The sequence below is a fragment of the Mercurialis annua genome, linkage group LG8 (assembly GCF_937616625.2).
Source record: "Mercurialis annua linkage group LG8, ddMerAnnu1.2, whole genome shotgun sequence".
NCBI classification, from domain to species: Eukaryota; Viridiplantae; Streptophyta; class Magnoliopsida; order Malpighiales; family Euphorbiaceae; genus Mercurialis; species Mercurialis annua.
In genome coordinates, this window is record NC_065577.1 from 41,837,604 (window position 1) to 41,861,610 (window position 24,007).

The following is a 24,007-nucleotide window of genomic DNA, read 5'->3' on the forward strand; positions in this document are numbered from 1 at the left end:
AAAAAAAACATAAAATTAAAAAGATCAGATAATACCAAATGAAAATTTAAAGATCTGATGAAAAAAACTTGTAAAGTTAAGCGACCTTAAAATAAGTAAATCCAAATTTAAAGTTTAGAGAATAAATTTTAAAAAATAACAAGGAGGGATCTATTAAAATCAAATGTGATATTACAGGGATCTAAATATATAATTAACCAAATATAAAACCAGCTTTCAGACATAACATAACAGCTAACAAACATCCAATTCACTTCCACTTCTCCAAATCTTCACCATGTCCTCCTCCACCACCACCGACCAACAACCATTCTCCGACTCCGATTCCGACTCCGACCACCCCCACCACCGCCACCACCACTCCGACCTCTCAAACTCAATTTTCAAATCCTACTTCGACCACACCAACAAAAACACCCAATCACCCACCTCCCAAGACCTCATAAAAATCCAATCCTTTCTAACCTCCTCATCGGCCGGAGCACTGTCCTGCCTCATTTGCCTCGAACGGATCAAACCCTCCGATCCTACTTGGTCCTGCACTTCATCATGCTACGACGTTTTCCATCTCCTCTGTATTCAATCATGGGCCCGCCAATCCTCTGATTTAGCCGCTTTACGCGCCTCCACGCGCCTCCCAATATCGGCGGAAAAAGCGGCGGAAACTTCCACGTGGAATTGCCCCAAATGCAGATCAGTTTTTGCAAAATCTCAAATACCCAGAAGCTATTTTTGCTTCTGTGGTGAGGTTGAGAATCCCCCATTTGATAACCCTTGGATTTTGCCACATTCTTGTGGAGAAATTTGTAATAGGCCCTTGAAGTTTAACTGTGGGCATTTCTGTTTGTTGCTTTGTCATCCTGGGCCTTGCCCTTCTTGTCCTAAATTAGTTAAAGTCAAGTGCTTTTGTGGTAAAATTGAGGATGTTAAAAGATGTGGGTTTAAGTTTTTTTCTTGTAATAAGAAATGTGAGAAGTTGTTAGATTGTAAGACTCATAGGTGTAATGAGATTTGCCATGATGGGGATTGTCCTCCATGTGAAGCTCAAGGCGTTTATCGATGTTTTTGTGGGAGGAAAAAGGAGGAAAGGAAGTGTTTTGAGAGAGATTTTCAATGTGAAAATCCGTGTGAGCGAATGCTCGGTTGCGGGAAGCATGTGTGTGAGAGAGGGTGTCATTCAGGAGAGTGTGGGAAGTGTCCTCTCCAAGGGAAGAGGAGTTGTCCATGTGGGAAAAGGGTTTATGAAGGAATGGCCTGTGATGTGATTGCCCCGGTTTGTGGCGGTACTTGTGATAAAACGTTAAGTTGCGGTTTTCATAGGTGTCATGAGAGGTGTCATAAAGGACAATGTATTGAAACTTGTAGACGCGTTGTTACTAAGTTATGTCGGTGTGGAGGCCTCAAGAAAGAGGTAATTGCTTAATTTAGGAAATATTTAAATCATCTTAATGTCACATTATGTATTGGATTGCTAATTAGAGTATTGCAATGGAAATGCTAGCGCTTTGTGTTTTAGAAACTGGTATTTTGATATGATTCTGATTTAAAGAACATTGTTTTCTTTTATATATTTTACTTATTATAAGTGTTTCTTGTTGGTTAGCAAGCTTATTTTCTTTCAATTAGGGATGGTTTAACTGAATTTGGATTAGGTTCCTTGCTATCAAGATTTGGCATGTGAGAGAAAGTGTCAGACACTGAGAGATTGTGGACGCCATGCTTGTAGAAAACGATGTTGTGATGGGAACTGCCCGCCATGCGCAGAGGTGTGTCTCACAGTACCTATTTTCCTATACTGTTTTCATTGTGAACTATGTAATAAATGTTTGAAATTTCAGATCTGTGGTAAGAGGCTTCGATGTAAGAATCACAAATGCCCAGCGCCGTGCCACAGGTATGTACGCTCTTAACTAGATGAACAAGGTTGACTTTGAGTCTAATAGGAATGCAATGACAAAGATTAGTCTCAAACTTGCAAGTATTGATCTAAAAATTTATTTCCTTTAACATCAATCTTTTTTTAGAAAATGACGATTGTGTTAAATTTATTGTCTAATTTTTGAAATGCAACATTGATAGTTGGTTTTGTCTTTGTAGAGGTCCCTGTGCTCCTTGCCCTGTGATGGTTACAATCTCTTGTCTGTGTGGTGAAAAACACTTCGATGTAAGTGTTTGTTTACAGTGTATCGTTTCTTCATTTCTGAATAGGAGCAGCCTGTAGATTACCTGAATGTTTGATTTCCAGCTTTTTGCATCATTCCACTATAACCTGCTTTGCGATTACAATTCATTTGATTGGATTGTAGCCTTAGTAAAATAGGTCTGAAACTCCCACTGAGATTTTGATATTGCGTTCTTTTGTGTACACTTGATTATTTGTATGTCAATTCTAATAATCGCATGTATTACTGATTTTTTTTGTAAAATTCTGTTAGGTTCCCTGTGGTACTGAGATGGATCAAAAGCCTCCAAAATGTCGTAAATTATGTGGTCAACCTACCTTATGCAGGCATCGCTCAGATCGCAAGGTACTATTGGTAGCTCCAGATCGTATTTTGTCTCATATGCTTATTGGTATATTTTGCTCACTGAAATTTGGGATATATAGTTCTGTATATCTAAATTATTGAATACACGGCTACATAGAATAAACATAATAATCATTCTCAATATGTGGTTGTGGAGCTTGATATTGAGTGTTAATGAACTTCAAATACGCATGTAAATGCATTTATCACAAATATAATTGGGTGCCCTAAATAAATAGGGCTTGTAATATGCAAACTTTTGCACCTGTCCAAACTACGTATGCTTTTAAATTCTCCAATATGGGAGGATGTTTGGGTTCTTGGTAACTATTACCATATGTGTTCCAAGTTTTGTCTCGCCTATAAATCCAAATTTCAATGTTTATGAAGACAACTGTAAAATTGCATTGAGTAGAAGTTGAAACCCTTGTTCGGCAGTTGGGATGGCATATCTTTTTTGTATTATTGGTTTTTTAGAAGTATGTACGTGTAACTCATATACCTTGTAACTTTTTCGTTTTTCATTATCCCTGTTATACTTTTCTGAATAGGATTTTAAGAAACTTTGCTTGTGTCTTATCCAGCCACATAGATGCCATTATGGAGCATGCCCTCCGTGTCGATTAATTTGTGAGGAAGAATATTCATGTGGTCATAAGTGCAAATTAAGGTTTGTAATACCGAGAACTTGTGAACGATATATCCATGTTTGTGTTTGGAGGTTTTTTCCAGATATGATTTTTTCGTGATGTTTCTGTTTTTCATGGTTTTAGCTGTCATGGTCCACAACCCCCGCCTAACCCAGAATTCTCGTTGAAACCAAAGAAAAAGAAACATCATCATCAGAGTGAGTGTACTCCAGGATCTCCCTGTCCTCCTTGCCCAGAACTTGTTTGGAGGTCTTGCATTGGCCAGCATCTTGGAGCAGAGCGGATGGTTGGTATCATTTATTAGATTATTTTTCTTAGGCAAAATGCATATTTAGGTCCTTGCACTTGTCTTCTTTTTAACACTGGATCCTTGAACTTCTATTTGTCGACATTGAGTCCTTATACTTTTAATTTTATAAACATTGGGTTTCTTCATAACAAAAGGTGTTAATAGCGTCAATCCAGACCGAAGAAAAAAAACTAATTTCGGGACTTAATGTCAACCAAAAGAAAAATACATGGACTAAATATTAATGAAGTATGAAAACGAATAAGAAACTTATCGCAGTCACACCAAGTCATAAACGGCATGAAGTACATGCTCTTCATTTCTGTGACGGAAGGACCTAATACGTACAAAATTAGAAGTGTAGGGACTTAATGTTGACAAACAGAAGTTCATGAATTCAATGCCAAAAGGTGGGCAAGCGTAGGAATCCAAATATGTGTTTTGCTTTTTTTCTATTTAAAGTAGTTTATCAATCTGTTCTAATGAGTATGACGTTTAGACTAATATACTTTTATCCTTTTGCTTGCTTCTCATTTCAGATGGTTTGCTCTCAGATATCACTGTTTGCCTGTGATAATTTGTGTGGAAATCCTCTGCCTTGTGGCAATCACTATTGTACAAAAACTTGCCATGCTTTGAAGAGCCAGTCCCCAAAATCATTGGTTCAACGCAACAGTGAGGCTTGTGAAAAGTGCCGTCTTCCCTGTGAAAAGGTTTAAAACTTTGTACTGTTTGATTTTTAATTGAGCATGATCTTTTTAGTTTCCCCTCATTATCATTTTTCCTAGGCATAACGCATTTTTTGGTCCTTGCACTTGTCTTGTTTTTGGTATTGGATCTCTGTACTTCTTTTTGGCAACATGAAATCCTTACACTTTTAATTTATAGACATTGGGTCCTTTCATCAGAAAGTGTTAACGGTGTCAATTTTGACAAAAAAAAAAACAAATTTAGGGACTTATTGTCTATAAAACTAAAAGTGTAGGGACTCGATGTTGATAAATAAAAGTTTAAGGATTTAATGCTAAAAAGTGAAAAGGTGTGGGGATCCAAATATGTGTTTTTCCTTTCCCCTACGAGTTTATGACATGCCATGTACAATTTTTCCTCATCATGATATTTATTGGAATACATATTATATTCCACCTCGACATAGTATTTGGTTTAAAATTTGTAAGCTAGGTGATATTCTTTTGAAATTCATTCAGGAGAGGAATCCCACTTGTTCACATTCATGTCCTCTTCCATGTCATCCTGGGGATTGCCCCTCATGCAAAGTTCTCGTGAAACGATCTTGTCATTGTGGAGCTATGGTCCATGTTTTCGAGTGCTTGTACTATAACAGTTTGTCGGAATTGAAGCAAATGGCTGTCCGCTCATGTGCTGGACCCTGCCATAGGTAATATTTATATCCTATTTATTATACCTGCAAGTTAAGTGTGTGGCCTCATATTATTTTCATTGCATGACTATCTTAATATTCGGTAAGGAGTTTTCGTACTGTTCGGGATCTGCGAGTTCCGTTTTCAGTCCTAATAGCTTCAGAATTGATAGAATGTTATTATTGCAGGAAGTTGCCGAATTGTACACATTTATGCCCGGAGACCTGTCATCCTGGTCCATGCTCATCATCTGACAAGTGCAGCAAAAAGGTAATGAGTTCAGTTAAATCGCCATATTTATGAAGATCAGTAACTTACATAGTCGCTATTTTGACATAATCTTTTTCTGGTTGATGCATATTAACATTTATCTGCCTATTATTAATATTCTTTTCCTGTGTTAACTATTTCTTTATTAGGTTAATGTGCGTTGTGCATGCCAAACCTTGAAAAAGGAGTGGCTATGTCAAGATGTTCAAGTAGCTTACAGAAAAGCAGGTCGTGATCCGAAAGATGCGTCTAAAAGTCAATTCGGAGTTGGACTTCTTCCTTGTAATTCGGATTGCAAGAGTAAAATAAAAGTTGTTGAGCCAGAATTACATTTGCGTAAACCTAAAGACTTGGAGGTAACTTTTACAAGTAACTTTTGTCGATCATTAGCTGCAGTAAAATTTAGTTTTCCATACCATTGCCAAGGTTATCTTTAACGCTTCCATGTTTTGATCACTTGGCATCATTGATGCTGCTGAGCATGTGTTATATGGAAACTTTTCGGAGTAATATTTTTGACATATTGTTTCTACAAAACTCTATATTGACAATCTGATCTCTTAAAAAATGTCCTTTCGCTATTTTTTCATATTGGAGTTTCCTGTTTCAACGTTTTCATTTCCGTGCTACATAGCTGGACATTTATGCACTTGCGTGATCCGAAATCTGATTCTTTATTGTGTTATTTTTGAAGGAAAAGGAGGCGGATACTGAAAAGCATGCACCAAAGCGTAGAAAACGACGGGATCGAGTACACGAATCAAAGCAGATATCGAGATTTCAGGTACTATTACTTCAGCTGGTCATATTATAGCATGTACTAATTTAACAACCTTCTGCTTTGTATGACAAACTATTCTGTGGAAACAGAAACTCGCCGCCACCATCAAATGGCTTCTTCTAGTAGTCACCATTGTGGCAACTCTGATGGCAGCCGGATATTTTGGGTACAAGGGTCTTATGTGGCTTAACGATTGGATGAATGAAGCGGAAGGACAAAAACGAAGGACAAAATACCCCCGAATCTAATCATTCCTAAGCCGTACGCTGCGCAGTTTTAGATACTTTCCATTTACACTGATAAAACCATCACCAAAATTCTTTTTACCAGAAGCTAAACAAATGTTTTTTTATGACCAAATTTACAATACATGGAAAGAGTGCAGAAAATTTTCAAATTTGGTTTTCTGCTATGTATAATAAAATGGGATTTTAAATGTTATAAATATGTTTGTTTGAACATTTCTAGTTCGTTATTAACCAAGAAGAAACAAACAAAGAAATTTGCATACAATATGACATTTTTATTTTTTATTTCTGTGTTTTTTCAATAAAGGTTATGCTGTTTACTTTTTCTTTGAAGTTATATCTTATGCCATCTTGGTCCTTGAACGTGTGCAATAAACACATAATAAATTAATTTGGCAGATTTTAATAAATAAATTTATAACTCTCCGAAAATAAGTGTGAAGCTATTATAAACAATGACATAAAATATTAAACAAAAAATAAAAAATAAAAACATATCGAATTTGACTTAAAATAATAAATATTTCAAAAGTACTTTTCATGCACTTTGAAAGTATAACAGTGAACGTGAATAGTTTTATTTTAAAGAGTTATAAATTATTCCTTCCGATTCATAATATTTATTGTTTTTGAAAAAAAAATTGGTCCATAATATTTGTCATATCAGAGTTTTAAGAAAACATTAATTATTATTTTTCTAAATTTCTCCCCAAGAATAAATAATTTAGTAAACTTAAAAGAACTAGCCAAATATAAAACTAGTGATAATTAAATATGGACAATTGAGTAAAAATGTATACAAATCAAGACATATATATTAGTTTTTTAATCTATATGAAATGGCTAAATGCAACAAATGTTACAAACCGGAGGGAATAAATTAATAAAATATATCAAATTTAATTTATTCGAGTTTGACTGATAGGCCATGTTTGGTTCATGGAATAGGTGCGGAATGGAATAGCTATTCCGTATAGAATGATAATTCTTAACTTTGGTTCATGGAATAGGTATTCCAAAGAATGAACAAAGGATCACTTTACCCCCTGAACTTGGCACAAAGTATCAAAAACGTCCAAATTGCGAAAACCGGATCACTTTTACCCTGAACTTGGCAAAACCGGCTCAAAATCCCCCTCGATGCTGACGTGGCACTTAATTGGAGAGTGAGTTTAATAAAAGTCATAATTAACTCTAATTAATTACACTTAAATACTAATTAATTCTAATTAAATTTTAATTAAAATAAATAACATCAGGGATCTTTTTGAATCTTTTCCCCAACAAAAAAAATTTCATTTTTTTTTTAATTTCTTCAAACAGATTGGCCGGAAAATTTTCCGGCCAATCTGTTTGAAGGAGAACAGACCCACCGGCGGGTCTGTTCTTCAAAAACAGACCCACCGGCGGGTCTGTTAACACAGACTCAACACCGGAGGGTCTGTAAACAACAGACCCGACGTCGGGTCTGTTGCCGACGTCGGATCTGTTACAAACAGACCCTCCGGTGGGTCTGTTAACAACAGACCCACCAGTGGGTCTGCTTTGAACGACCCACCGCGCGGTGGGTCGTTAACGAGGAGCAGATCTGCTCCTCGTTTTTTTGAGGAGCAGATCTGCTCCTTGCTCCTCAGCCTGAGCAGCAATCCTCAGGCGAGGAGCAGGCGAGGAGGAGCAGCTCCTCCTCGCCTGAGAAGAGGAGCAGCTCCTCCTCGCCGGAGGAAATTTTTAAAAATAAATTGATTTTTTTTTATTAAAAATATAAATTTTAGGGATTAATTTGGTATATATGTAAAAGTTGGAGGATTAATTTGTAATTTGAAATTAAAAGGATGAAATTGTCCCTTTTTAAAATTGTTAGGTATTAATTTAAAACGTTTAAAAAAAATTAGGACCATTTTAAACTTTTTTCAAGCAAAAACCACCTTAGAAAACCAAAACCACTATTAAAACCGGAGAGTGAGTTACACTCTCTAAGGTGAGAGTGGGGAGGGGGGTTTTTGTACTAAATTTGACAAGTTCAGGGTAAAAGTGATCCCGTTTTGCTAATTTGGACGTTTTTGATACTTTGTGCCAAGTTCGGGGGGTAAAGTGATCCTTTGTTCTCCAAAGAATTGCTATTCCATGATTTTGTGGAATAAACACTCCTCTCAAAAACTAAAGAATGGCTATTCCATTCTTTATGGAATAACTATTCTATTCCATGCTATTCAATTCCATGAATCAAACATGGCCATAAGTTTAAAGACCGGAATAACTCTTTACTCATAATAATAATCGAATATAATGACTTTAATATGAAAAGAAATTTGTAGAAAATACAGAACTAACATTTCCTGTTATTTTCATAGCCGTCGGTCTCAAAGTAGCATTCTACTTGCACGTCAGCGCCCACTTAGCTCGTGTTTGACTTAATACTCCTTGAATTAATATTACTATTTAATTACAATAGCTGCAAAACATTTATTAAATTTAAATACTATAAACTATCTGTTTTTAGAAAGCATAATTTATCCGTTGTATAGGTTAAATATCTTTTTTTATTGTAGCAATTTCTTATCAATAAAAAAAATAAACTAGTTATGTAAAAGATTTAGGCTTAATCATCCAAAAATATCCATCTTTTCAAAATTTTATTTATGATCTCATCTTTTAAATTTTTTGATTTTAGTCTTTTTTTTTCAATTTCAATTATAGTCATTTGTTAAAATTGAAGTGAAAAAAAATCAAATATACCTTTTATATTATTTTATTTTTGAAATTTTTTATAATAAAAATACAATTGAAGCAATATGAAATAATATAACAGGCATACTTAAATTTAAACTTTGGTTTAATTTGTTAAATGAATGTATAATTGGATGGCTCAAACTCCACATGTTATTATTTATTTGAAGAATGACTCATTTTCTTCATAGGATAGTCATTTTTCTATACATTTATATATCGTTATCTTTGATAAAGCAAAAAAATATAAAAAGCACACTTAAATTTGTTCTCGGTCTAATTTGAATAAAATGACTATAATCAAAACTAAAAATTGAAAATTTTGGAATGTGGAATTATAAACAAAAAAAAATCGAAAAAGATGCATATTATTTGACGATTAAGTCAAAGATTTATTATATTCAATATACCTCATTCATTACACATTAAATTAATAAGGTTAAATAAAAATTTCGTAAGGAAAATACTTTATAATCCACCTTTTTAACTCAATTCTTTTAACCCACCTTACGTGACAAGATTTCATTCGTCCAATTTCCACCCAAAAGTGCATATCTCAAAAAAAAACAGAATTAATCAATTCACTGTTTGATTGTCACGTCAGGCGGTACAAAAAGATGAATTAAAAGTGTTGGGTTATTGATAGGAGTAAAATACTCCTATCTTTAGGATGTCTTTTCGTATGCTTTTATGCGTTTTCACCCCGCTTTTATATGAATTGATTAGCTTATAGAGGGTGTTTATGTTTCAGGGAATTAGGAGCAATACGAAAGGTTTTGAGGCCGGAATAGTGGAAAATGAGCAAAAGATGGAAAAGTCGACGGAAAAGAGGCGAAAGCTCATTTACAAGTCTGAAAATCTGACCCCGCTGCACTAATTGGAAAATTGGAACCAGTTAGAAGCTTCAAATGAATTTGTATTCTTCATGAAAGTTAAAGTAGACATCCCAAGCTTTCCACCGGTTCAAGAACCGACTCATTTGGACGTTTCTACACCGAGTTATGGAGTTTTGAAGTTTGTGGTTGTGCAGCAGAAAGGGTGTCTCGATTCGAGACACACCCCTCTTATTTGGGTGTCTCGAATCGAGACACCATAAAATAGCAAACAGAAGACATTTCAAGATGTGTCTCGATTCGAGACACACCCCTAAGTTGGGTGTCTCGAATCGAGACAAGGGGATCAGTAGGATTTCGATTTTTGCTTGCTTTCTTTCTCTATTGGGCCCAAACATTCTAGATGGGTTGTACTTTTATTCCCTATTTTGAGTAGTACTATATAAGGATACCTTATTTTCCCTTTTTAGGGTTATGCACGAGATTTAGATTTGTAGCCCCCATTTCCTATTACTATTCTCAGATTTTTAGATACAATTGTTCTTAGTTTTAATTCCAAATTCTTGTTCTTAACTTTGGTGATTAATGCAAGATTATTATTATTCAAGCTTCATTATTATAGTTATTGTTGAATGTTTTTCTTCTACTTATTAAAGGTAATCTTTCTACATCTTAATAGTATGTTTAATTCTTGTTTAATTATTGCTTTAGTTTTGATAATGGCTAGCTAAACTCCTTGTTTGGGGGTTGTTGATGATTGCCATGATTAGTTGAATAGTTGATTAGGGTTGAGTTGTGTTGGGAGTTTGTTGTGATTATTGGGGCTTAATGCTTAGATTAACTTGATCTATTAATCTATGTTTAGAGACTAGTTAATTAGGCGAGAGTCAATTAATTAGACGGACTTAGTTGATCACAAACCTAAAATCTAATCACGCTAGGGCGGTTTAGGGAATAGGTGGTTAGAAGTTAGCTTCATGATTGGATTAGATTGTCATTGTTGAATTCTAATTACGCGAGAGCGATTTAGACTCCAACTTGTTAATCTAATCTCAATTAGACCTAATTGCGGACTCGAGAGAGCGGATTAGGCAATCTAGGAAAACTTGACCCGAACCGATAACACTACTATACCCAATTTTCTAGGATTCGTTAGTGGCATGATTTAACAACCTTTGAGCGCCTTTTTCCTATTGTTTTATCCCGTTATTAATTAATTGCTTTAGTTTTTAATTGCTCAAAGTGTTGATTTCACTAGTTTTAAATTCCGTAGTCATTACTATAATTCCAATTGATCATTGCTTTCCGAATTGAATTTCCAATTACATGTTCGCTCACTTTAAACCTCTTGTCTTCGTGGGATCGATTCCGTATTTCCGGATTACTACAAGTTAGTATTTTTGCTAACAAGTTTTTGGCGCCGTTGCCGGGGACAAGGTTGCGTTTAATTGATTGAAAGTATTGAGAAATTCGGTCGAGTTAGCGTTATTTTCTGTTTTTGGTTTTTTGTTAATAATTATCTTTCGTGGTTTACACTCGGTTTTCTTGTTGTTGTTTGTGTAGGGAATTTGATTTTTGTGTATGCACAATACGCGACGAGCAAATCTACCACTAGAACCGTTCCAAGATAACCTCGGTAACTACGAAAGAGGTGTAAGAAGAAGAGCCCGTATACCCGAAGTTATGAACAACGAGGGAAACAATTATGATGAAGAGGGGAGGTTCAATCCTCTAATGGATGGAGGGGAACAACAATATCCACCCGCTCCTCCATTAGGGAATGTGAACCGACCAAGGCAACAAGACCACCCAAGGGATGATCGACCCCAAGCGCACGCACACGTGCCAAACCAACAAAGACAAACTTTGGGTGAGTTTTTCTTGCCGGATGTGGACAATGCAACTTTTGGATGCTTCGCAATGCCGGTTCAAGCGGCAACTTTTGAGATCAAGCCGAGTACCATTCAACTTTTGGAAAATCGTTGTGCCTTCTTTGGGTTGAGTCATGAGGATCCTAATGAGCATATCGCCAAGTTTTTGGGTGTTCTAAACACATTCAAGCTTCATGGGATAACGGCGGACCAAATTAAACTTCGGATGTTTCCTTTTTCCTTGAGGGACAAGGCTAGCATTTGGTTGCATTCTCTACCTAATGAGTCCATTCACAATTGGAGGGAGTTGGCTCAAGCCTTCCTTAACAAATATTTCCCTCATGGCAAGACTACAAAGTTGACTAAAGACATACTTGAGTTTGTCCAATTTGAAGGAGAATCACTTCATGAAGCATGGGAGCGGTTCAAGGATTTCCAACGAAGTGTACCCCATCATCGGCTCAATAGAGAGCATGTTATACAAATCTTCTATGATGGGACGAATGTCACTACCCGAGCTACTATCGATGCGGCTTCGGGGGGTTCACTTATGCAAAAGACCTATGAGGAAGCCCTTGAATTGGTGGAGAAATTGGCCGTGGTTAGTAGTACTTGGGGTCCTATGGAAAGAAGAGCGCCACCTACTCAAAAGTCACTCATGACTCTTGATCAAGTGAGGGAGATGGAGTCCATCAAAGCCGCAAATGCTTCGCTTCAAGCTCAAGTGGATGCTCTCAAGAAACAAGTCGCTCCGATGCAAAGAAACGCTCCGGTGGCTTATGTGCAAGTAGGTTGTGAATTTTGTGGTGATTTTGGCCATTCGGGAGGAGAATGCCTAGTTACGGGTCAAGCTTTGAGTGAGCAAGTCAACTACATCGGGGGACAAAGGCAAGCTAATGACCCCTACTCTAACACCTACAACCCCGGATGGAGGAATCATCCAAACTTCGGGTGGAGAAATCAAGAAGGGCAAGGCAATGCTCAAGGGTCTAATCATGCGGGTTCAAGCTTTCAAAGCAATAATAGGCCTCCACAACAACAAGGTCCTTATCAAGGCCCTTATCATAACAATCAAGGGAACCACAATCACAATCAAGGGAACAATTTGGGCAATCGACCTCCACACCCTCCCGGTTTCCAACAACAACGGAGTCCGGATGAGGGAAGCTTGCTTGCTAAGGTGCTTGAGAGATTTGATAGGATGGAACTTGAAGCCAAGCAAAGAGAGCTTGATGCTAGACAAAGAGAGAGGAACCAAGCCGCCACTAATCAAATGCTTGAAACTCAAATCTCACAACTTGCTATCAACCTTCAAGGGAGACCTCAAGGAGGATTGCCTTCCACTACGGAGACTAATCCTAGGGAGCATGTGAAAGCCATCAAAGTTGTAGAGCTTCGGAGTGGGCGGAACTTGGAGAAAGCCAATGGAAAGAAACAAGTTGTTGAGGAGGATGAGCCTCAAGTGGTAATTGACATAGCAAGTTCAAGTCGAGAGTTGCCTCGGGAATGTGAGGAGGTGGTTATCGAAGTCGAAGAGCCTTATGTACCACCGCCACCGTTTGTGCCTCCGGTTCCATTTCCGAGCCGGTTAAGAAAAGCTCCGGACAATGAAAAGTTCAAAAAGTTCCTTGAAATATTCAAGAAAATTCAAATCCACTTGAGTTTGGCGGATGCTTTGAGAGAGATGCCCCAATACGCAAAGTTCTTGAAGGACATAATAATGAACAAGCGAAGTTGGGAACAAAGCGCAACAATTTCCCTCACGGAGAATTGTAGTGCTATTATCCAAAGTGATCTACCGACAAAGCTAAAGGACCCAGGGAGTTTCACTATTCCTTGTTCAATTGGAACTTCTACTTCTCTTAATTGTCTTTGCGATTTGGGTGCAAGTATAAATTTAATGCCATTGTGTCTTTTCAGGAAAATATGTGGAAACCAACCGATAAAACAAACTTCCATGATGCTCCAATTGGCCGACCATTCGCTCAAGAGACCGCACGGGGTTGCGGAAGACGTGCTAGTAAAAATGGGCAAGTTCATCTTTCCGGTGGACTTTGTTGTGCTTGATTATGCGGTCGACAAAGATTGCCCCATGATTCTTGGGCGCCCTTTTCTAAATACGGGACGAGCATTGGTTGATGTGAATGCGGGAAAGATAACATTGAGAATGAATGACGAGAGCATGGAATTTGACATGAGACATGGAAAAAGCAAGTGTGAGGAGGAGCAATGTATGAAGATTGATGCCATTAAACCCACATTGCATGTGCCTTTAAAGGAGGTTCATAAGAAAGAACCCAAAATTGGGTGTGCCAAAACTAACATGACACCTCATGTCAAGCCACGGAAGGGAAAACCAAGACATTGGGCATCATGGAAGTTGAAGCTCAATGGGATAGCAACCGCAAGCAAGAGACAAATGTGCAAGGAAGTTGCTACTCTTGGTGAGTACGTCCAAGTTCGAACCTCCCAAGAGCATTCGCATGCGGGGAAGTTGATTTCTCAATGGAGCGGACCATTTAAAACACGACGCAAATTGGAGGATGATTTGATTGAGTTGGAGGGGGACAATGGAGATGTTTTTAAGGTGCTTGGGGAATGGTGCAAACCATATCCAAGAGTGTTGAGGAATGAGGGCCGTGAGCAAGTCGCTCTTTTTGATCCTCCATGATTTTGAAGATTGCTAGTCGAGCTTTCGACTTTAAACAAGCGCGCTCGGGAGGCATTCCCGAGAGGTTCGATTTTCTACCTTTTATCTTATGTTCTTAGCTTTTAATTTTGTGTTTTTTTTATGTTGTTCTTTTTGTTATTTATGTTCGATTTGATGTCGGGTGTGTTCAGTTTTTGGATGTGTAGGAGTCCGGGGAATCAACGGAGCGAGGAATCGAGAGACACGAAAAGAGAAAGGAGCAGTTTTTTCTGCTAAACCTTGTCTCGATTCGAGACAAGCTTCTTAGTAAGTTGTCTCGAATCGAGACAGGGGGTGCAGATCAATCTGCCCCCTTTTCTTCTGTGTCTCGAATCGAGACACCTTAGTAACAAGGGTGTCTCGATTCGAGACACTCTACTTAAGAGGGAAGAACTCGAATTTTCTCATTGATCTTTAAATTATCACTTGGATTGATGATGTGGCGCGATATAGGACTTTTACAAGACGCATATTAGCCCGCCTACACCTTCACCGGAGCCACCCGAGTTCGATTGAACTCGAAGATTTGCTTTCTTCAACTCTAACTCATGCAATTTTCCGTTTTATTTCATTGCCATGAGGACATAGCATAGAAATAGTGTGAGGAGGGGTTGTTGAAAATATGAATGCGTTAGAGTCTCGATTTTATTGCTTTGTTTTTGATGTTTGCTTGTAGGAGTCTAGTTGTTGTTTTATGTTGTTTATTTTGAGTCACCTCGCACTAAATCGTTGGCTTGTGTATGTTGAAGCATGATTAGTGACTTTGGTGAATGTGTGAAATGAAAAGTTTGATTCCCGATCAATGAAGTTAGTGAGTGCATTTTTCTAGTGTGAATCAATCAATTGTGATGTGTTTAAATAAGATGCAAGTTGTATGACATGGTTTAATGAAATTCGAGTTAATTACATGATTAATTGGTGTTGTGTTTTGATAAGTTTGAAGTGCTTAATACGGATGCATGATGTGTGCTTGTAATGTGATAAGTTGTGCCATTGTTGAAAATTTGAGGATGTTGGCATGTTTTCATAGGAATTGAGCTTTTTGCATGACACCCTTTTATTGAGTGATTTTTGAGCCTAATTGTTGTTGTGAGTGTCAATTGCATGCTTGATTCCTAGAACTTGCTTGGTGTCCGTTCAAAACTATAAAGGTTGAGTGTTAATGACTAGATGAGTATGGCATTTAGGAATACCCCAAATTTTTGAACTAAATCACTTAAAAGCCTACCCTCTACCTTTAGAATCACCATTTTGAGCCTAAGCCCTTCTTTGTCAAAACACAAATTACACAACTCCCTTCAACAACTTACCTCTTAAAACACCCAATTTGATTTGAATGACCTAATGATGAGAAAAATGTGGCTCTAGCTTGATGATTATAATGAAAATGTGAAGTGGTAAAAGAAGAGAAATTTGCCTTGAGAAAAAGAAAATCAAAGAAAGAAAGAATAACAACAATATCAAGAAGAAAAAGAAAACAAAAGAAAAAGAGGAAAATGAAGAAAAGAAAAGAAAGAAAGAATAAACAAAGGCAATAAAAATTGAAAAGTTCACAAGTGTTGAAAATCCGAGCTAGGTCGAAAGTATATTAGAAAAGAGTCGTTCAAATCAAGTTTTAGCCAAGTATCCAAATCTACCTACCCCTAACCCATAGCCAAGTTACAACCCTCACAAGTCCATATGATAGTTGTTAATTACCGAACCAAATAGTGGAGTTCGGGACTAAAAGCAAGCTTATGGTGAATAAGCACGATGTGAGTTTAATCGTTTACCTTAAACACTTGTGTGTTGGAATGACATCTTGTGAGTTTCATTATGTTTTGCTTGGTTTCTATGAGAATAATGCCATGATTTACCATTTCATTTTGGCCAATGTGTGCATGTCCCGTAGATGATTGTAACTTCGAATTTGCTTAACACAAATGCCTTACCAATAGTATTCTCAATGTCATTGGACTATGTCATTGTAGTTGCATTCATCATTGGTTGCATCGCTTGCGATTGTTAACACTAGAAGTTTGTCTGGTGCCTTCATTGGTTGGGAATTCGTATGTTGTTTTGTGTTTACAATCACCAAGGTTATTAGTTGTTGCGGTTGATAGTGAGATTCATTTCTTGCTTGGGGACAAGCAAGGTTTTAGTGTGAGGAGGTTTGATAGGAGTAAAATACTCCTATCTTTAGGATGTCTTTTCGTATGCTTTTATGCGTTTTCACCCCGCTTTTATATGAATTGATTAGCTTATAGAGGGTGTTTATGTTTCAGGGAATTAGGAGCAATACGAAAGGTTTTGAGGCCGGAATAGTGGAAAATGAGCAAAAGATGGAAAAGTCGACGGAAAAGAGGCGAAAGCTCATTTACAAGTCTGAAAATCTGACCCCGCTGCACTAATTGGAAAATTGGAACCAGTTAGAAGCTTCAAATGAATTTGTATTCTTCATGAAAGTTAAAGTAGACATCCCAAGCTTTCCACCGGTTCAAGAACCGACTCATTTGGACGTTTCTACACCGAGTTATGGAGTTTTGAAGTTTGTGGTTGTGCAGCAGAAAGGGTGTCTCGATTCGAGACACACCCCTCTTATTTGGGTGTCTCGAATCGAGACACCATAAAATAGCAAACAGAAGACATTTCAAGATGTGTCTCGATTCGAGACACACCCCTAAGTTGGGTGTCTCGAATCGAGACAAGGGGATCAGTAGGATTTCGATTTTTGCTTGCTTTCTTTCTCTATTGGGCCCAAACATTCTAGATGGGTTGTACTTTTATTCCCTATTTTGAGTAGTACTATATAAGGATACCTTATTTTCCCTTTTTAGGGTTATGCACGAGATTTAGATTTGTAGCCCCCATTTCCTATTACTATTCTCAGATTTTTAGATACAATTGTTCTTAGTTTTAATTCCAAATTCTTGTTCTTAACTTTGGTGATTAATGCAAGATTATTATTATTCAAGCTTCATTATTATAGTTATTGTTGAATGTTTTTCTTCTACTTATTAAAGGTAATCTTTCTACATCTTAATAGTATGTTTAATTCTTGTTTAATTATTGCTTTAGTTTTGATAATGGCTAGCTAAACTCCTTGTTTGGGGGTTGTTGATGATTGCCATGATTAGTTGAATAGTTGATTAGGGTTGAGTTGTGTTGGGAGTTTGTTGTGATTATTGGGGCTTAATGCTTAGATTAACTTGATCTATTAATCTATGTTTAGAGACTAGTTAATTAGGCGAGAGTCAATTAATTAGACGGACTTAGTTGATCACAAACCTAAAATCTAATCACGCTAGGGCGGTTTAGGGAATAGGTGGTTAGAAGTTAGCTTCATGATTGGATTAGATTGTCATTGTTGAATTCTAATTACGCGAGAGCGATTTAGACTCCAACTTGTTAATCTAATCTCAATTAGACCTAATTGCGGACTCGAGAGAGCGGATTAGGCAATCTAGGAAAACTTGACCCGAACCGATAACACTACTATACCCAATTTTCTAGGATTCGTTAGTGGCATGATTTAACAACCTTTGAGCGCCTTTTTCCTATTGTTTTATCCCGTTATTAATTAATTGCTTTAGTTTTTAATTGCTCAAAGTGTTGATTTCACTAGTTTTAAATTCCGTAGTCATTACTATAATTCCAATTGATCATTGCTTTCCGAATTGAATTTCCAATTACATGTTCGCTCACTTTAAACCTCTTGTCTTCGTGGGATCGATTCCGTATTTCCGGATTACTACAAGTTAGTATTTTTGCTAACAGTTATATAACATTACTCAGACCATCTCCAACTCATACCTATTTTTGGGTTTGGGTCTTGATTTTCAACTCCAACCCATACCTACTTCCCACCCCATTTCTTTGTTTGTGAATAATAGCAACCCACTTCTTGGTATGCACTATTCACACAAACCCATTTTTTGGTTAATTGGATATTTACTTTTTAATTATAATTTATATAGCTAACTTTGTAAATGTTCATTTTGGTCCAACTTTTCATTAAATACCAATCAAATTTTTAATAATGTAATCCAAATTATTTTTATTGGTAAAAATAAAATAAATAAAATAAATTCTTTAAATTAAATACATAAAATTTAAACAACATATTTTTTATTTAAACATAAAAATTACGTTACATTAAACATAAACATTACATTATATTAAACATTAAAGCGGGTAGATAAATATTATAATTAAACTAATCCTAGAACGGAAATTAACATAATAGTTAATAAACAGCATTAAACATTAAAATTAAAATTATTTAATTAATAATCTGGTAAATTGCCCCTCGATCCACCAATATCATGAAAATATTGGCTAAAATTATCTTGTTACGGTGGCATTTGTTGCTGCTCTCTTTTTTGAATTATTTTCTCTTGTTCAGCTTGAGTAATGGCCCGAATTCTCGGATTAGAAATAGTATTCAAGTCTATGAATAATATTTTGTTTTCTTCTTTCTCTTTTCGAAAGAGAAATTGCTCGTTTTGCATCTTCATTTGTTCTTACCTATCTGAACCGGACTTTTCAAGCAACTCTATAACCTTATCATTTTGTTCTTTAATGCTAACAATAGTAGAAAATTGCTCGGTCATTTTTCTCTTCAATTTAGCTTTTTTGACTCCAATGGGCCGTGAAAAACCATCAATATTATGATCTTCTAAATTATCAGAAAATAGTGACTCCTCGGGAGATTTCGGTATTTGAGATTCAGAAGGAGAATATTCGGACTCGGATGAAATATTGTTGAAACGTGGTAATCGATGAACTTGTCTTGGACTATTGTTGAGCGAGCATTTGGAGTTCTACAAGCACGATTTGCAATTATTGTAGGACCGGCCCGTTTTTGGAAAAAAGATGTATTGCATGATATAATGACATCTTGCATAATAATGCACAATATGATAATCGAGGATGAACGCGATTTAAATGCAACAATAACAAATTCAATGGAAGGATAAATACCGCAAGTTGAAATGGTATTAAATGATAATGCTCGATTTGAAGAATTTCTTGCTCGCCACAGACAAATCAAGAACAAAAATGCACACCTTACACTTCGTAATGACTTGATTGATCATTTATGAGAAAAATATACTAATGCGGAGGCATAAAGAAGATTGTTTCAATTGTAGTTTTATTATCAATATTTGAATGTAATGTGTTATTTTATTATTAATATTTTAATATAATGTGTTATTATAATTATAATTTTATTGTTTCAATTTTAATTATTATTTATTTTATTTTTTATAATTGGACATTAAATAATATTAAAAAAATTAATATTTAATTTAATACTATTATTTAAGCATTATTAAATAAATGAATAGATGAGGATGTATGTGTTTAAAATATAAATATAGTTTATCAAAAAAAAATATAAATATAGATGTGAAATGGTAAATGGTTAAATGTAGTAGTATTAAATATAAAAGAGAATATATAGAGAATATTCTTTTGGTGTGAAAAATGGGGTAATGGGTTGGAATAAAAACACTGTAGCAAATTTAAAAATGGGTAAATTGAAATTTAAAAATAGGTTTTGAGTTGGAGATGCCCTCATCTCGTGATAATAACATAATGAAACAAGAGTTATTACCTTAAAATTAAATTAAATTTAGTATTATGTAACCTTCGATCTTTATTATATGACCAAAAAAGAAACATTTGGCCTTTATTGAGAAATAATAAAGATATCCATAAATGTATACACGTTTACAACCCCAAGCATCTAAATAAATGTGAATAAAGGAGAGGCTGATTTAATGGTGATAGTAGTGGTGGTGGTGGTGGTGGGGTCTGAGGTAGTTCACCGGCCACCGCCAATAAGACCCATAAATTGTTATCCCATTCCAATTAAGTGCTTAATTAAATTACGCGTATTAAATGTAGCCTACAAAATTAATGTTTAAAATATAGTTAGGGGTTGTGGAGGATCGAATCGAGTTTATAAATTTAATATAAATTAAATAAAAAATTGACAGAACTCAATTTATTTAATTGGATTTATTTTAAAACACTTATTACTTCAAAAAAATTAATTCCATTTAAAATTAATAGATAAAAAAATTAATTCGCTTTGCCCACAATAAACACTCCCTAAATATAGTAACCATTTGGACCTTGGTATTAAATTGGCGAGGCACCGCCTGTTTTTAATATAATTGTGTTTTTATATTTAATAGCAAAAAAGATTGAAAAGTCCAAATAAATAATGCAGATTCAATCACGAATTGACACGTGTCAAATATTTTAAGCCCCACCAAACATAATCCAAATCACAAATTCTTATTGACTCCTTTTCACATTGAATTTTCAAAGTCAAAAAAGCTACCATCTCCAAATATGTGGACTTAAAAGATTGTGTGCTATTAGTAATTGGTATGTGCAAATTTTAACTAAATTGAATAATTAAATTAAAATTAATAATTTTTTCTTAATTTAATATTTAAACGAACTTTAGCATTATTGCAATTATAACACGAATTTTAAAACTTGACAACATTTGTCCTCAACTTTTATTTTATAGTAAATCAGGACGCTGAGCTAAAAATACACTGGCGTGAATAGTATAATATACAACCACTTCCGTATTTCTATTTTTGCATGATTGATTAGTGTTCCAATTTACCAGAAAATAAAATAATAATACTGTAACTATTAAAAAATATAGTTTTGTAAATAAAAGAATACATTATGTTTTTATAGAACATGCTTCATGAGAACAGAAAATAAATCAAATAATCATTCTCATTGCTGTCAGTGTTCATAAAATTCTAAACTACAGCTCAATGTTAGAAGAAACTAATAATTCCTCTAATAATTTATCCAAAAAATAAATTAATAAAAGGTAAATCTCCTAATTCTTTACATCAATTCAAAAAGTATAATGAAGAAATTATCTAAGAAAAATTAAAAAAAAATGGATTTGCTTTGTTTTCGCCTCGTTTTCATTCCGAAATAATCGACATCGTACCGCTAGAGATGCTGCCATGGCTACTATCACAGAGAGACAAAGCTCTTTCTAAATTAGCAACAATGTCACTCATAGTTGGCCTATCTTTCCCTTCCAAATTCACACAATTTAATGCTGTATATGCTACTAATTCTACGGCTTCCGCTTCGTTAAGTTCCGGCGGACCAACACGATGATCTAATACCTTATTCAATTCACCCGACATTATTCTCGGCACTGCAAAATCAACTATACTTGTCGGTGTTCCTCCGTTATCATCGCCCTTAAATATTGCTCTCTTCCCCGTCAAAAGTTCTAACAACACCACACCGAGGCCGTACACGTCACTCTTTGCAGTTAACACATTTAATCCGTAGTATTCTGGATCGATGTAACCTACTGTTCCGGCTGCTTTCGTTGGCCTGTAATCTCTTTCGGATTCAGGCCCCATCATTGACAATCCGAAATCGGATACTCTCGCTGCCCAATTCGCGTCCAGCAAGATGTTTGATGACTTAATGTCTCGATGAATTATCGACGGGACTGCATAATTGTGCAGATATTCGATTCCTCTGGCAGCATCTAATGCAATCTTGATTCTCACTTTCCAGAAATTGATCATATCACTACTCTTATGAATGTTGTTCTTGTCGTGCAAATGATCATATAACGCTCCGTTCTTCATGTATTCGTATACTAAAAGCCTCTCATCGCCATCTTCGCAATAACCGACGAGCCTTACCAAATGCTTGTGGTGAACCCTAGACAAAAATGCCAATTCAGAATCAAATGCACTCTCCTTCTCTTGAAACTTTTTCGTCTTCTGCCCCGTTTCGCCTCTCTTAATCGCCACTTCACGACCATCGCTTAATTTACCCTTATAAACCACACCAAAACTCCCTGCACCAATCTTGTTCTCGAGTGAGAAACCATTGGTAGCAGCAGCTAGCTCAGCAAGACTAAATTCCTCAGCTTTATCAGGATGCTTTGATGAAGTTCCGCTCCTCTGTCGCCTCATTGCCCTTGAGCCCTGGCGCATAATTGTAGACGATCTCGAAAGAATACCACTATTATTCGATGCTCCACCACCATTCGAACCGCCTCTAGTTATTGTAGGCTGAACTGAATTATGCACCTTCTTTTTACCAAAACAAACACCAGCCCACAAGCAATAGATAATCGTACAAATGCCAGCGAAACCGCCAACTGATCCCACTACACAAAACACCAACAACCCAGTTGTCAATTCCTTTGACGGAGACGACGGGGAAGGCAATACAGCTGGCGGAAATGGCGAAACCGGCGGTGGTGATAATGGAAACAGCCTCGAAACATTTAACCCTGGCGGATAACAAACATTCCCTGAACCAGAACACAATCTATCAGAATCAGGATACATTTTCCGACCTTCACAAGCAGATTGTTCACAAGGCCCCGGAAGAATTTCATCGGGCAACGGAACAATCTGAACACCCGAATCATCAACATTAGACCAACCAGGACCCCAACACATAACCGAAAAATTACTAGTAATCAATCCACAACTAAAAGTTGAACTCGAAACAATCGACTCAAATGCAACGCCACCAGTACCACTAACCGAATACGCTCCGTTTCCGCCCCAACAAACGACCGATCCGTTACCCGTTCTAATAGCACAACTATGATCAACACCAAGAGCTAATTGTGAATACTCAAATGCTAAAGAATTCAAAGGAATATCTAACTGACCAAAACTATTATCACCTTTACAAATCAAAAACCCAATTGAATTCACTCCACAAACATGTGAACCACCCGCTGAAATACTCAACATGGACATATTTGCAAATTGACCCTCAATTTCTAAAGCAATTGTATTATTACCCCAACACTTAATTCTCTTAGTATTCTTCAAAATCCCACAATTAAAACCAAACCCAGATGAAATTACCTCAAATCTATCACCACCCACCAACTGCTCACCGGAATTACCGTCTCCTCTCCAACACTGAACAATTCCGGTATCATTCAAAACGGTGTCGTTTAAAACTCCACACACTTGGTCACCACCAACGGCAAAATTCTGTAATAAAACAGTCCTATTAAAGTAAACTCTTTGTGGGTTATTAAAACCCACCGGAGAATTTGAGCTGGTCGTGTCCCAGCATAAAAATGCGTAGCCGCCGGACCGGATGCCGCAGAGGAAATCACGGCCTCCGGAGATGGCGGAGAAGGAGATGGTCGGCTCAACGGTGATGGAGTTTCCATCTTTATAGCAAACTATGTACTGGGTATTCCTCGCCGCCGCTATTCCGCAGATGGCGGAGGCGGTGGCGGCAATGGTTGAACCGGAGCCTAGGGAGTGGGTTTTGGATGAGAAAAGAGTGAGAAATGTGAAGAGGGTGATGATGGAGGAGAAGGGTAGTTTTGTCATTGATGAAATGAAAATCTGCAGTGGCCGGAGCGGTGGTGGATTCCGGTGAGCAGCTTCATTTGGTGGTTTGTTTGAGAGAGAGAGAGAGAGAGAGAGAGAGAGAGAGGAGAAATGTATTTGTTGAGAGATGAAATAGTTTAAATTCAGGTGTCAGTTTAAGACTTTGAGAAGAACACTAGAAAAAGGGATTGGGATTCCCTCAAGTTCATTTTCAACTTGAGGGGGTCATGTTCAGATCTACACCGTTCATTATAAAATGAACGGTGTAGATCAAAAAGATACAATTTTAATTAAATTGATCTACACCGTTCATTCTAGAAAAAGACTGTTAAGGATGTGTTTGGAATTTATTTTTAAATTTAAAATTT

The 24,007-nt window shown here is 36.4% G+C and overlaps 3 protein-coding genes across 3 annotated transcripts; 2 read left to right on the plus strand and 1 right to left on the minus strand.

Annotated features, from left to right (window-relative positions):
* Positions 1-214: 214 nt before the first annotated feature.
* On the plus strand, positions 215-6,361 carry LOC126661431 (NF-X1-type zinc finger protein NFXL2). The gene is made up of 13 exons (XM_050355289.2): positions 215-1,411; positions 1,653-1,766; positions 1,839-1,894; positions 2,098-2,164; positions 2,436-2,528; positions 3,113-3,198; positions 3,302-3,464; positions 4,007-4,180; positions 4,676-4,866; positions 5,038-5,119; positions 5,269-5,475; positions 5,814-5,903; positions 5,990-6,361. Exons 1-13 carry the CDS (start codon positions 278-280, stop codon positions 6,146-6,148), a joined length of 2,616 nt encoding a protein of 871 aa, XP_050211246.1. The 5' UTR covers positions 215-277; the 3' UTR covers positions 6,149-6,361.
* A 5,444-nt stretch (positions 6,362-11,805) lies between these two features.
* Positions 11,806-14,250, plus strand: LOC126662108 (uncharacterized). The gene is made up of 2 exons (XM_050355995.1): positions 11,806-12,467; positions 12,588-14,250. Exons 1-2 carry the CDS (start codon positions 11,806-11,808, stop codon positions 14,248-14,250), a joined length of 2,325 nt encoding a protein of 774 aa, XP_050211952.1.
* Positions 14,251-21,000: 6,750 nt separating this feature from the next.
* LOC126661433 (putative serine/threonine-protein kinase-like protein CCR3) lies at positions 21,001-23,746 on the minus strand. Its single transcript, XM_050355290.2, has one exon. It carries the CDS (start codon positions 23,637-23,639, stop codon positions 21,219-21,221), a length of 2,421 nt encoding a protein of 806 aa, XP_050211247.1. The 5' UTR covers positions 23,640-23,746; the 3' UTR covers positions 21,001-21,218.
* Between the last annotated feature and the right edge of the window lie 261 nt (positions 23,747-24,007).